Source organism: Canariomyces notabilis, assembly GCF_033297395.1.
Source record: "Canariomyces notabilis strain CBS 508.74 unplaced genomic scaffold N656scaffold_3, whole genome shotgun sequence".
NCBI lineage: Eukaryota > Fungi > Ascomycota > Sordariomycetes > Sordariales > Chaetomiaceae > Canariomyces > Canariomyces notabilis.
The window spans coordinates 1104109-1118489 of record NW_027041825.1 but is presented as its reverse complement, the minus strand read 5'-3'; the positions used below and the strand labels follow the sequence as shown (position 1 = coordinate 1118489).

General features: G+C 54.2%; 3 protein-coding genes across 3 annotated transcripts; 2 read left to right on the top strand and 1 right to left on the bottom strand.

The window, feature by feature from the left end:
- Nucleotides 1-2218: 2218 nt before the first annotated feature.
- On the top strand, nucleotides 2219-4638 carry N656DRAFT_787424 (Pkinase-domain-containing protein; the record flags this gene model as incomplete). The annotated part of the gene is made up of 2 exons (XM_064816603.1): nucleotides 2219-2389; nucleotides 2446-4638. The coding sequence occupies 2 exons, from the start codon at nucleotides 2219-2221 to the stop codon at nucleotides 4636-4638; spliced, it is 2364 nt and encodes a 787-aa protein (XP_064673375.1).
- Nucleotides 4639-7035: 2397 nt separating this feature from the next.
- N656DRAFT_702842 (actin-like ATPase domain-containing protein) lies at nucleotides 7036-9220 on the top strand (the record flags this gene model as incomplete). Its single annotated transcript, XM_064811058.1, has 5 exons — nucleotides 7036-7226; nucleotides 7303-7902; nucleotides 7967-8218; nucleotides 8274-8828; nucleotides 8866-9220. 5 exons carry the CDS (start codon nucleotides 7036-7038, stop codon nucleotides 9218-9220), a joined length of 1953 nt encoding a protein of 650 aa, XP_064673374.1.
- A 499-nt stretch (nucleotides 9221-9719) lies between these two features.
- N656DRAFT_725503 (IkappaB kinase complex, IKAP component) lies at nucleotides 9720-14377 on the bottom strand. Its single transcript, XM_064812559.1, has 5 exons — nucleotides 13968-14377; nucleotides 12926-13881; nucleotides 12082-12870; nucleotides 11690-12032; nucleotides 9720-11625 (listed from the first exon to the last, which is right to left on the bottom strand). The coding sequence occupies exons 1-5, from the start codon at nucleotides 14165-14167 to the stop codon at nucleotides 9870-9872; spliced, it is 4044 nt and encodes a 1347-aa protein (XP_064673373.1). The 5' UTR covers nucleotides 14168-14377; the 3' UTR covers nucleotides 9720-9869.
- Nucleotides 14378-14381: the final 4 nt, after the last annotated feature.

The window sequence follows — 14381 nt, the reverse complement described above, 5'->3', positions numbered from 1 at the left end:
AGTCGCTTCATGAAAGTGGCTCTTGGCGACTTGACATTTTAGGATCCAAAACCGCACGGTGTCCCGTTTCGGTGGGCTGGGAACGTGGAGTGGAAAATGGTACCTGAATTTGCACGAGGCATTATCAAGCCAGTCCGGACCTTGACGTTATAGCCAAACTGTGCCCGTTAACGTTATGCGTACCGTCCAGGGACCGTCTTTGCTGCAATGTCTGAAACAAAACTGACTTCTTTCTCGCTATGGATTCAGGGCTTGAGAGTTTCGCCTGAAAATCCCATCGCCCCGTCCTGTACCTAATGCCGCAGCATGTTTGGGGACGCACTCTACTCCGTACAAACTTTCCGTCATGTTAGCATTGGCTGGGCCTCGCCAGGCGCCCAAAGCACCGTTGCGAAAACTTGGGAATATCACGAACTACGGTGACTGGTAGGCACAGTACTTACGTTAATTACCGGCATACCTCCGTACCCTGGGCGGGATTCCTGTTGTCGAATGAGGCTGCCCAGGGACCGTGCGAGCCACTGGCAATTCGAGCTGGCATCTGAAAAGAAAACGCACGATGCTGCGATGATGCGATGCGTACGAATTACAGACCCCCCACCTTCGATGCGTTGTTGTTCTTGAAGGGGCCGTTATTGGTGCATATCGCGTCCATCACTGCTTTTGAACGCCGTAGGTTTGGCAGCTTCTGCGAATCGCCAACCACCTCACGACTGGGTGCGTGTGAACATCCTCTGCTTGGCAACAGCCGAATTACTAGCGCTAGCAGTTCACTGCGGGGGCTGCGGGTGGAAAACTCAACCTAGCCTGTATCCAAGAGGCGGAACGGGCGCAACCGCAATGATTGCAACGGCGACGACACCCGACCCGCTAACTCTCCATCCCTACGCAAATGCGACATCAGAAAGCCAGGCGTTCCGTCGCGTCCGAGTGCTGTGCTTGTTATTCTTCCTTTCACAATTATCCAAGGTCATTTTGCCATTTTCAACAACATTACAAGACAGACCTATTGCGGCCAACCACTGGCCAGTCGACTCTCCATTGGATCACCTCGTGAGGGGATCAGAATTGTTTCTGAAAAAGCACCGTCGGCGTGACCCTCGAAGCAGCCCAGCATACGGGAGCCAACCTTGCTCGTTGCTTTTTTGCTGAGTCGGGCCTTGGAAGTGGGCTCTCAAATTGCGCTCCAGAAGGAGCAGTGGTGCTCCGAATCACTAGCGAGATTGGGGTCCCCTATCTTTTTTCTGGAAGTCCACCCTGGCTCCAGTGATTCATGCTAAGGACGGACCCCATCTCCCACAGAATCGACGGGCCCTTCCTCTTCCACCCAGCGACACGGACGAAGTGCAAAATCAGTTCGCCAACCCCCTTCACTCAAGACCCATGAGGGAGCTGGTTACTTTCCCTGGAATTATCTGGTTCCGCTCGTTCCTTCAACCGTGTTCCTGCTCTCTCTCTCCCCCTTCACTTGTCCCGCGATTAGACCAACTTGAACCTCCCGAGTAATCCGCAGTTACCAGAACGAACCAGCCGCAGCTGACACAAGCAAACGCTCTCTCTCTCGCCTGCTAGATTTCCAGCCTCGCATCACCGGCGTGGAATTGGGAATCTCGACGACCCACAAGACTCGGTTGCACCCTTGGAACCTCACAATCATTTTGTTCTCCTTTTATTACACCCGCTACTTCGGTTCTCTCTCTGGGTGGCCCCGTCTGAGGTTTGCTCCCAGGCTACTCCGCCGGTTTCCAAGCCCCCGGTCGTTCCACGCATCCGCTACGCGAGAGAAAGACTGGTTTCGGTGCTCTCCCCTGACATCCTCAACTCCTTTTTATCCTGTGAACCATCACATGTCGCTCCTTTTCGAGAACAATCTCGTCCACTCTTTTCGATTTGGCAATCCAACTCCTGTCATTCCCTGCAACACCAAGTCGACTTAATCTCACGCCAACTTAATCTCACGCCATTGAGCACGGCGACTGTCCGATCCCAGCTAGTGGTGACTGCTTCGACGCAACCGGTGTCCAACCTATTTTACGAAGTCACCTAGCCGCCACACCAACGTTTCTGGATGTCGCGGTGACGGCGTGTAACTCTTGAAAGCTTTCATTTTTTTTTTAAAACATCCGAACCTCTCGGCGCTGCGCTGCGCGCAAGGGCGCGTCCGCTTCCCAGCTGTTGCTTATCCTGCGACCAATTTCGGAATTGATATACCGCAATCATGACTGTCGCTCACGATCTCACCCGCCGGGCGTCGACACAAGCTATCAACGGGATGGCGCTCGAAGACAGGTTCGAGGTGCTGAAGGAGATTGGAGACGGGAGCTTTGGCAGTGTGGTGCTCGCTAGGGTACGGAGTGCGGGCGCCAGCGTCGCCCGTCGGGGCACAATAGTAGGTACTGCCTCGTTCCTGCCGCAGTTTGATAATCTAACAGCGTGCCATTCCAGATTGCAATCAAAACAATGAAGAAGACGTTTGACTCATTCTCAGCGTGTCTGGAGTTGAGAGAAGTTGTCTTCCTCAGGACATTACCAGCCCATCCCCACTTGGTTCCGGCACTCGACATCTTCCTCGACCCCTTCAGCAAAAAGCTCCACATTTGCATGGAGTACATGGAAGGAAACCTTTACCAACTGATGAAGGCCAGGGACCACAAATGTCTGGATAACGCGAGCGTCAAGAGCATCTTGTTCCAGATTATGCAAGGACTTGAACACATCCACGCCCACAGCTTCTTCCACCGTGATATCAAGCCCGAGAACATCCTCGTCTCAACATCAGCGCATTCGGACTACACCAACTCCTTCAGGCGATATTCGGCCTTAGTGACGCCGCCTTCGACACCACCGACCTACACCGTCAAGATCGCTGACTTTGGCCTTGCCCGGGAAACACATTCGAAACTGCCATATACGACCTATGTCTCGACACGGTGGTATCGCGCCCCGGAAGTGCTGTTGAGGGCTGGCGAATATTCAGCACCGGTGGATATTTGGGCCGTCGGCGCCATGGCCGTGGAGGTTGCGACTCTTAAGCCCCTTTTCCCGGGTGGGAACGAAGTAGACCAGGTCTGGAGGGTATGCGAGATTATGGGAAGCCCAGGGAACTGGTACAACAAGGCTGGTGGCCGAGTCGGCGGTGGAGAATGGAGGGAAGGGACACGCCTCGCCGGAAAACTGGGCTTCTCGTTCCCAAAGATGGCTCCGCACTCGATGGATACGATCCTGCAGGCACCGCAATGGCCCGCTTCCCTCAGCCAATTTGTAACTTGGTGTCTGATGTGGGATCCGAAGAATCGCCCGACATCGACTCAGGCGCTTGCTCACGACTACTTTGCTGATGCTGTCGATCCTCTCCGGCCAAAGTCGTCAGCGTCCAAGATTCTTGGCCGGAAGCAGTCGGATATAAGTAGGGGCAAGGACTCTGTCGCCTCAACGCCGACCTCATCGAAGCCATCATGGTTCAGGAAATCATTGATTGGGCGTGCTGAGAGTGTTGAGGTTATTGCTGCACCGCAACCGCAGAGTCTCAAGGAGGTTACTGCTCCCCGTCCGGCCCCTATAATACCCGCCGAGCCTCCGGCACCGAAGCCGAAGCCGAATCCCGCAAAACGAGCTACATGGACAAACGGCCCCTCAAACGTCGCCCCAATGCCGATCCTCCCAACCATCCGGCCTATCTCTCCGTTGTCCGATGCCGTTACCGCACAGGCAAGCAGCAGGGCGCCAGCGTACAACGACACGTATGCGAACGGAATCCAGGCGCCCGCCGCAGTCGAAGAGAAGGGCTCCAAAAAGATTGGCCGGCAGCTATCGGTAACATCGAGCACCAACAACTATGCCGAGATCCACAGGCAACAAGCTGAGCGAGCCCTCAACGGGAACTCGGGTCTTGCGTCTCCGACAAGCGGCCACAAAGAGAGCTTCTTTTCACACCTGCGGAAGAGGGCGAGGAGGTTCTCCGGCAGGCACCAGACGCCGATGTCGCCAAGCTACGATGATCTGGAGGCGCAAGCCGGCTGTGGTCCGTGGGGAAGTAACAGATCTTCCATGGTGATCGACAGCCCGTCTTCGGGCCCTGTCGCGAAAGACACGTATGAGTCCCTGGACAAGACATTGCGCGACGGCCCGCAGATGCCCGAGGTCCCTCCCGCACCCCCTGCTCACCAAGTAACGCCGACCAGTACGCTCAAGCGGCACCATTCCCTTCCGCATCACCAGCCGAGGTCCGTGGATAATCTCCTTAGCACCACCAGGGGGGTAGGTCCGGTCTCGAGCCGGACACGGAGAGCACAGGCTGCACAGGGCGTCAGCCAGTACGACGCGCCGGACGAAGAAGACGAACTCCTGGACGAGGTTTTGGTCTCTACCCACCGTGCTATGAAACGGCTCGAAAAGGAAGATCGGACACTCAGACAGGCCGCGAGCAATATTGGGATGACCAACCCGTATCCGACCCCGTCACCGTCTGCAAGCGGCAACGTGATGCTCTTTGGCGACGGCAAGGAGGCAATTACACCCAAGCCCCTCGACTTCAACAAGAAGACAGCCGAGTACAAGTGGCCCACTCCTCCCTACGAGGAGAATGATTGGGCAAGCTCGGCGTCAGCAAGCATCTGGGCGGCAGGGAACCGTTTCTAGATGATTGGCACGCTAGTTCCATACTTCGGGTTGATAACACAAAAGTCTTGATCCTGACTGGGTTTCACTGGGACGGTGTTTTGGGTTGGTATTCTGGGGGGCATTATCATCGTCATCATACGCCATCGGTTGCATCTCGCATTTTCGGCCCCTCGTTTTTGGTATCGTCTGAGCTTCTTCTTGAGCACACGCCTTTCAAGCGTGGATTTGTTGTGGGAGGTGTGGCTCTCTCTTCTCATCTTGCAAATACCCCTCAGGATGTCGCCTGCCTTTGTTTCGTCTACTACAGATTCTAATACCTCGTATTGTACCTTTTGTTCCCTTCTTCCTGCCCTCAAAAATACCCCCATATAGAAGATTGAGAGGCTGAGACATTTTGTTTTGGTTCAGCCAGTGCAACAGACGTTGCCGCGAGCTATCAAGTCACTGTCATTTTTGGCGTCAGATCAAGAAGTGGTGGTGTCGTTGTTTCTTGCTTGGGCTTTTGCGCTTTTCCTTTGTCATCACACTCAGAAAACACACGGAGGAGAGGGAAAGACTGCTTTTGGGTTGGAGGTTTCCCATACTACTATCATTTTTATTACTCGCGATATAGGCAGCCGACCTACACCTTCTTTTTTCACCATTGCTTAGCGCACCTCCCTGGAAAGAACTCAGTCAGTCATTGTTGTTGTCGGCCGCCGGCGGTACATCGTTGGCGCAGATATTGTCATCACTACTCCAATCGAATTTACCTTTTGTCCCGTCCCGACTTTGGTCTTTGTATAGCAGGGCCGACTAGCTACCTGCCCTCGATTTTCATATTTGTTTATATATATTGCACTACTTGTTTGGATAGGGTTCTGAGAGACCTCTCTTGTAAGGGTGAGGTTGTAGTTCCATAGTATAAAGGGGGGATGCGAGATTATATATACATGTTCGGTACCGTGACTATTGTATGACGAGTGGGTCTTGAAGTTGGCGAATCAAGCGCGAGAGCGGCAGGATGAGATTGGATTGGGCTTTCGCAGGCTGCATTGCTCTCCTCTCTACCAGGGTCATTGAGTTGGGTGATTTTGATCAAGTGCCTTCCCCTTGATGCTGCTTCAAATGACACATTGGAGTCAGACTTCCTGGCGATGTGTGATAGGTTATGCAGAGAAGATAAGCACCAAGTAGTAAGTACTAGTAGCTAGTATTGCCCTACCCCGTTGGCTCATCTGTCCGTCTTTTGCCAAAGTCACCTACAGGGTAGCCTGGGTAGGCACTAAGTAGGTTCAACCGGTGAGTGGCCGAGCATCTTGATTGATTTAAGGTTACCGGCAATGAGCTACTCTGGTGGTTTACGTCAACGTCATATCAGCAATCTGTATCGTGAGTTTCTTCGAGGTTGCATTATAGGTAGTATCTATGGGAGCTTTGATTATACCTTGATGAATCTTTGATGATAGCTTTCTCACATCAACTTCCCGTTAATCCTATACTAGGTAGGTAGACGATTTCATATCGACGAGGGTCGTGAGATTTGAGTTCTAAAGGAGGTGCCTTCACTGTCTTCAACTTCAATCATAACGAGAAACAGAATGGGGCTCGTTAAAAGGTAGTTATGTGATGCAATTCAGTCTTGCTGTTTCGGTAGCATGTTTGTGAGCTTGGATGCAGTTATCATGAGCTATGTAGCTGAGCCAAAGTTATTCTTGGACTTGACATTGCATCTGCCAAGCTATTGAGGCTATATACGGAGGTACGAATAGGACCAATGCTGAATTGTAAATACGTCCAGGCTCGGCGGGCTATTTACTCCACTTTTCATGCACAGGGGGCAAAGGGGGGAAGGTGGTGCGAAGCTGAACAATCACTCACAGGCAACAGCACTTGGCAGGGCAGGCCTCGACCCGCCACCTCCAGAACAATTGCATTTGTTAGCACCGGCAAGTCTGCGTAACGTCGAATGAATCCTACGACCATCCTGCCCCTATTCAATATTATCACCTTCATTCGCTATACGTCATCCATTTGACACGCGTCCAGGTGCAGGTGGTTGTATTGTGCTGTACAGTACTTTTCTCCATACGGAGTACCTGGAAAGCAATCAACCCCTCATCTCAGCTCAGGTGGGCCCCGCAATTCACTCTACCCTCAGATGTGAAGGAGCTGCTCTGGTTTTGGATGACAGATTGAAAGTGCCTACCTAATCTGGCTCTCCTCAGTGTTCGCTTCGTGCTTCTTGTCTTCTCACTCGTTTCTTTCTCTCTTGGCGGTATAACCTCTTACAATCTGCAATTGCTTTTTGTACTGTGTCTGTGTTGGGGTCTCCGTGTGACTTCGCTTTGCCAAAGCGGCTCAGGGGCATCTTTGGTGTGCGCCTTGCCATGAACTTGAGGTGTCTATGAGGTACCAGATCGAAGTGTGACCACCATGAGCATCTCTTTACCCATCCACCCATCACAAAGTCAGCGGAATAAGAGCAGCCGGAGCTACTTCACCAACAGCACGACATCTTCATCGGCCGAGGCCATCAATGGCCCTGTGAGAGAACCAGCCAAGGACCCGCCCGCCATCAATGACCGGCTCATTGTGGGGGTCGATTTTGGAACTACTTTCTCTGGGTGAGCTTCTGTCCGCTTAGCCAGGATCCAGATGGGTTTGCACGTCCAGAATTTTCTCAGCTAACGGACTTGTCAGCGTTGCGGCCGTTTACACGGGGACTCCCGACGATATCGAAATCATCAAGTCATGGCCCGGTGGAAACGGTATCACCTCGGACAAAGTCCCGACCGAGATATCCTATGACCTTCCGGCCAATGCACCGCCTGGCACTGCCCCTACCGTGAAATGGGGATTCCAGTTCAAACCCGAGGAGTCGCGGCTCAGATGCATCAAGCTGTTCCTTGACCGTTCGCAGAAGCTCCCCTTCTACGTCAGCCCGCTGGAGACGGCCGCTCAGCTCAAGCGCTACAAAAAGACCGTCGTCGATGCCGTGAGCGATTACCTTACGCAGATCTATAAGCATACCATGGACACACTCACTCGGCGCTACGGCGAGTCCTTCATGGCGTCAACCAAAGTCGACTTCGTTTTGACATGCCCCGCCGTCTGGTCTGACGCCGCCAAGAACACGACTCTCCAGGCTGCTGAAAGAGCCGGGATGGGCGCCCAATCGCAGATCCAGATGATCAGCGAGCCCGAAGCAGCTGCCGTTTATACCCTCAAGGCCATCCAACCCAACAATCTGAAGGTGGGCGACAACTTCATCGTCTGCGACGGTGGTGGTGGCACGGTTGAGTGAGTTCTAATATCTGGGCTTCCCATTTCGGTGAAGCGGTATGCTAAACATCTGGGGGAACAGCTTGATTGCTTACAAGATAGTGTCACTGAAGCCGATCCGTGTGGAGGAATCTGCTGTTGGGACTGGAGGTCTATGCGGGAGTGCTTTTCTCAACTATAGGTTCGAAGAGCATGTAAAGACCCGGTTAGGACAGAGTCGATTCGACGAGATGAAGGTGAAGAAAGGGAAAACATGGCAGATGGGCCTGCGCTACTTCGAGGAATTTGTCAAGCGCAACTTCAACGAGGAAGAGCACCAGGAAGTAAACATCCCGTCAGTGAACCCCTTCTCTGTGAGATTGATGCAGCTTCCCTGACCCTGGTATTAGATTCCCTGGCCTTCCGGACGACGAAGAAGCTGGGCTCGACTCTGGCTTCCTCGTCATGACGGCAGAACAGATCAAGGATATCTTTGAGCCCGTGGTGAAGGAGGTCTGCGATCTTGTTCAGGGGCAGGTAGACAATCTCCGGGCCAAGGGCGGCATCGTGTCCGGCATCATCCTGGTCGGCGGATTTGGCCAGAGTGACTACCTCTACCGTAGACTCAAGGCTCGCTTCACCAGTGCCGCACCGCCACCGTACACCGAGCGGCCAACCCACTCAAACATTGACCTGCGCGAAAGGCCCTCTATCGAGGTCATGCAGCCCGTCTACGCCTGGACCGCCGTCGTCCGGGGGGCAGTTCTGCGCGGCCTTGAGGGCAACATGGTGATATCCCGGAAAGCTCGGATGCACTACGGCACGTCGTACGCGACCGTCTACGACGAGACGAAGCACTCGGTTTCGGAGCGGTACTGGTCACCTCTGTGGGAGCGCTGGATGGTCTCGGACCGCATGCAGTGGCACATTGCCAAGGTGAGTCTGTTCTCTTTTTTCTCACTGGCGTCTTGCCATGGCCGATCCAATACAAGACAGAGACAGACAACCTGACCATTTTGACCAGGGCGAAGCCATATCCCCTCTCCAACCCATCGCGTTCCACTACACTCGCAACTTCCACCCGGGCCAGTCTCTCATCGTCACCGACGACCTCATCGCCTGCGAGGCCGATGACCCGCCAAAAGCCTACACGCGCGACCTGATCCACGTGTGCACCCTCACCACCGACCTGAGCGCCGTCCCGCGCAGCCTGTTTACGCGCCTCACCACCACGCGCGGCGTCGAGTTCGATAACCTCGACTTTACGCTTGAGATGATTGTGGACAGCGCCGGGCTCGGCTTTGAGCTCAAGGTTGACGGGGTCAGGTATGGACGGGTGGATGCCGAGTTTCACTGATGGATGGTTCTATGTGATGTTGTTGAGGGAAGAGGGTGCATTGATGCCTGGGGGGAAGGCGGGTTGGGGAGGGGGTGATGTGATTCTCAGATCTGTTGGAGACTAAGCAGCGAGCGGGGCGTTGTAGGCTGGGGGCATTTGGTTTGGTTTGGTCGCTATATATATATATCGGACAGCTCTCGCGTGATTATATCGTCTGTTGGACGGTGGACATGTAGATCCTAGATCCTGATATGATTTGAAGCTTTTGTTTTGTTAACTATCAGTCTGACTGTATAGACCGTAGACAGATCTTGAGGGGTTGCAACAGTAGATGTGAGAAGGGTACAAGGTGGACTTGACAAGTCGTCATCGCTCACTGCACGGTGGGAACCTTCGAGGAGGCCAACGGGAGAGGACGGTGCAATAGAATTGAGAAGGTATGCTCTGCTCTGCCGTTCATGATTTACGGGGTGGGAATGCTGATATCTCCCGCAAGCAATATAATGGCAGAGAAGTCCAGACAATCAGCTTTATTTCCTTTTAGATCACGGCAAAGTGCTTTTTAACTCCTGATCCTGCCGCAAAGTCCCGTGCCATTTCCTACTCAGCGTCACGCCTCAACCCCTGAACTGCCGTCCATATCACCCATCAATCCAGCCACTCGCCCTCACCTTTTCCCAAGCAGACTCAACCTCTCAAACTCCCCCACAACAGGCGGCGCCTGGCGCGCTTTAACAGCCTCCAAACTGTCAAACAGCACACCCTCCCCGCCAGCAGGCCTATACCGCGCCGCCGCCGGGTCGTAGCCCTCCCCAGAGATTGGACCTAGCGGCACCTGACCGTTACCAACCCCCTCGTCCGCAGGAACCAAACCCGAAGCAGGCCACACCTCATCAACAGCCGCCTTGCAACCCACAACAACCTGCACCATCAAATCCTCGATCGTCCTCGCCCGCTCCGCCATGCCCCTCCTAACCAGCCCAAACACAAGCCTTTCCACCTCAGGCTTGGTCGCCTCGACCCTCTCAACCAACCTCCGCACGCTGTTAACGAGGTACTCCTCTTCGTAGACGGTGCCTTTCCGGCCGCGCGCGCGCTTCTTTTCTTCCCTGCGACGGTTCTTGCTCGTCGCGCGCGAGACGTTGCTGCCGAGGGTGCCCACGCTGCCAGCGCCGCCGCCTTTGCCTGTGTAGCGGGTGAAGAGGCTTGCGCTGGTGCTGAGGCCGGACGTGGAGGCGGCGATGGAGATGTCGTCGGGGATATCACCACCATCACCACCGGTATTGGCATTGGTGCGACTGCCAAAGGGGTTCTCGCCCTCGTAAAAGGCGAGGGGGTCCTCGCGGGCGCGGCGCCGCAATTCGGCGATGCGCGGCACCTGCGCCTTGAGCTGCTCCCTGCAGTCGGCGAGAAACTCGGTGCTCGAGGAGAAGGCTTCTGCGAGGCCCGTGTCGATGGTGGTCTCGAGTAGGTCGATTCGGTTGTGCAGGGCTGCGAGCCGCATGGCGTCGGCAAAGAGGTAGCCCTTGCAGAGCTGCTGGATGGCGGTGTCGACTGAGGAGAGGTAGTCTAGGTAAATGGCGGCGGCGGCGGCGTAGTCTTTTGCCTCGCGAAGGGCGTCGGCGAGGGAGGTGGCGATTTCGGACAGTTGGGAGGGTGTGAGGGGCGGGGACTGCTGTTGCTGCGCGGCGTAGAGACACTCACGCCAGCAGGACGTGCCGGCTTTGAGGTAGCAATCTGTAGCGTCGCCGAAGTTGCCGAGGGATTCGTAGGCGAGGCCGGCTTCTTTGAAGCGGGAGGTGGATTTGAGATACGAAGCGAAGAGATCGGTTATGGCCCGGTGGTGCTGTTCCTCGTGGCGGTAGATTTTTAGAGCGTGTTGATAGAGCTTATGTTTTACGATGTAGTTCTTGACATCATCGAAATTGTTGAGCGCCTTCAAGTGTTCAAGAGCCTTTTCCCAGTGTTGCAGCTTGTCATCAATCGTGAACTGCCGCTTCAATGCCGGCATCTTGTGGAGCTCCTGAATGAATGGCAGGTATTCTCGCGGATCCCGCTGGGATTGCTGAGCCACCAACAAGGTAAGGTCGAGGTTGTAGAGACCGAGGGCATGGTCATACAGCTTGTTGACATCGGTCAGGAAACAGATGTGCTCGACTGCACGCTCCGCCAGCGTCTCGTCTTCCTGCATAAGCTCGGCAACCACGAGCAGGCCATCGTCAAGCGCCGGCGGATTCTTGCAGACGTAAGCCGTAATAATGTTTTGGAGGTTGGCATTCTTCTGAGTTAGGAGTCTCCGCAAAACAGCGTCACAGATTATGTTGACCTTGCCCGGCTTGACCGCGGATTTGGTGTCCAAAGGGGTTTCTCGTAAAGGAGCCGATTTGGTGTCTCTGTACATTGTTTGGGTGACATCTTCGTCCCTAAGCAGGAGATGTCAGCACACCCAGTAGTGTAGTATACACGTTTCTCAATGACACAACGTACTTCAGCGTGGAGAGAAATAGGTCGATGTTGGCTGCATCCTTCACCTGGTCTAGGAAAAGGCCTATATTGTCCAGGAACTGCTCGGGCCGGTGATCAAAGAGTAGATTCATATCCACGCGCTGGGTTCGGCATGTGGCAAAAGCTGAGCCGTAGTCCTTGTTCTCAATGAGCTTTCTGATCCCAGCCAGAACCATGGCACGCGGATAGATGGTCTCAAGGTTGCCACGCGGCATCTGGAGGACCAGGCTCATCTTGGTAGGCATGGCCGTGACGAGCCTCCCGCCGCGTTCAATGCTCCGGCATCGTTCGTCCTTTTCGGGGTCATCCGGGGGCACATCGAGATCTGTAACGGTCAGGCTCTGTCTTGGTATCTCATCCAAATAACCACCTACCTTGCTCAGCGGCCAGATGGACGAATTTGACAAAGTGGTTGCTGGTTGTAAAGATGAGATGACTGTCCGTGACAAGAAACGAGGTGCAGTTCTTTGCAAGCTGTCGCTTATTGGCATAAAGTTGACCGTTTCTCGATAAGCCAAATGCAAGGAGCTCCTCCCCAACAGCGGTGAAACTGGCCCACGGCAAGAAACTAGGGAACTGAACGGGAAGAAGCCGGTGCTCTTTAGACGATACAGCTGTAAACCTCCCAGAAAACTGCTGGGTCACAACACCATCAACTGAAGAGGAGTCGGACGATAATATTGTCGCAACTGAGTTTGCCTCTGTCTTTATCCAGCTTCTAGTCGTTTGATCAGCAGCCCCAAAGTCACATCGCAACAGCTCGAGATCCTCCGCCATGTGCAGGACCTGAACCTCGCTCAGACCTGAGAAGGCCACTTGGAGCGGTGACTCTTCGTACAGTTTGAGGCTGGTCTTGTCGAACGCCATCATGGACACAAGCCTTGGACTGGACAGGCGAGAGCCTTTAGTTTCGAGGGTAAAAAAGCTGACACCAAGTCGGTGCAGGACAGCCATTGAGGAGCAGTCTGTAGCGAATGCGACATCGATGACAGGAGACTCGACTTCGAGTTCACACATGGCCATCGGCGGCGGGACGTTAGCGGTCCGGAAAGGGGTGAATTTGACGGTCCGTCCATCAATCACTGCAGCAGCTCCGTGGTCATGAGGCGGCCTTGTCGGGCCTCTCGCGACAGCTAGCACATATTCATTGACGAGTACCTTGCCTAAGCGCCGTGTTAGTTGTCCAAGGGCCAGGGAGGGGGCTTAGGCAAGACTCACTGCTTGTGGCAGCAGCGAAAAGGAGTGGTTTTTCGGCATGCCACGAAAAGTATGGCCTTTTGATTTCCTGCTCACAGAGAACTTCCTGTTTCAAGTACCAGTGATAGTTACCCATCGTCCAAAGCTGAATTCTATCCTTCAGAATGACAGCGAGGACGGTTGAATCCGAGTTCCACTCAAGGGCCAAATCTCGCATGGCATCTGGCGCATCGCTCGGGGCTCGTAGGGTGAATTGCCCATGCCGCAAGCCGTTTCTCTCGAAGAAGGCCACATCCACACGGTCTGGAAGGCGCTGTATCCCAGCTATGAGGTTCCCCTCGGGTCGCCAGTTTAGAGCACCCTCGAGCCCGTCAACGGGCTCACTGACGCTGTCCAACTCACCATCGCGGTTATAGACACGGATGACGCGCCGCAGCCCTTCCTGGAGAAAATTGACAGCGACGTAGGCGCCATCTCCCCTCCAGCTGATGGTGCAGCGCCCATCATCCTCCGGGCTCAGAGTGCCCTCATCCACCTTCTCAGGGATAGTGGGATCTCGCAAGGCCTTGGCCTTGGCACCCCTGCCCTGAAATTGGGTCTCCTTTTTGCCCCAACCGACCGAGACGTGCTTGGAGAGCTTCAGGTCCTCAGAACTGAGTCCTACCTCAGCGATGACGTCGAAGCTTCGACTCATAAACACTATTTTCGCGTCCCCTGTGGCAAGGACAAGCAGCTCCTCGTCCGGAGACCATCGTGCCGCAACAATGGACGGTGACAGCGTGCCTACGATCTCGACGTGTGCCTCGCCAGGAACAGCGATGCCTTCTTCATCTTCGGTGACGACCACGATGTCACCTCCGGCCATGATCACACATGTCGTCAAGGTATCGCTGAAGTAGTGCATGCTCCTGATGACATCTGGCTCGCCATTCTCGGTCTGGCTCAAGACATCCCACGATGTAATGAGTCTCGACTCTCTAGTACAGGTTTCCCTCTGCTCAGAATCCAGTGCCTCCCAAAGAGTAATCGAAAATAGAGAGGGCAGACAAGTCTTACTACTTACAGATGTGAGGGTGGCAGATTCTGGGTGTGCCTTGCGAGTCGCAGGAGCTCGATGCGGGCATCGTCGGGTGCCGGCCCGCGCGCGACAATCACCTCATCCCTCGACACATCCCAGCAGGTAGCCGACAAGGTCAAAGTCGAGGATGAGGTCGATGGCGGGGCACGGAAGACGGCATGCCCGATGTTGCGTAGGTTCCGCATATCGATTATCGAAATATCGAATGATCCAACCTTAATCAGCGACACTAATGAATGGCAGTTGCAGCTAGTTGGAGCAGCTTGGAATCATTGTCGATGTTAAAATAATAAACAGCCTTATTATTTTCGAAAATGTCGGCGGATAGGATACTGCGGAAAGTGGTGACTTGAAGAGGAGAATGACTGAAATTTTTGTAATTTTTGGCAGTCTAGTTTC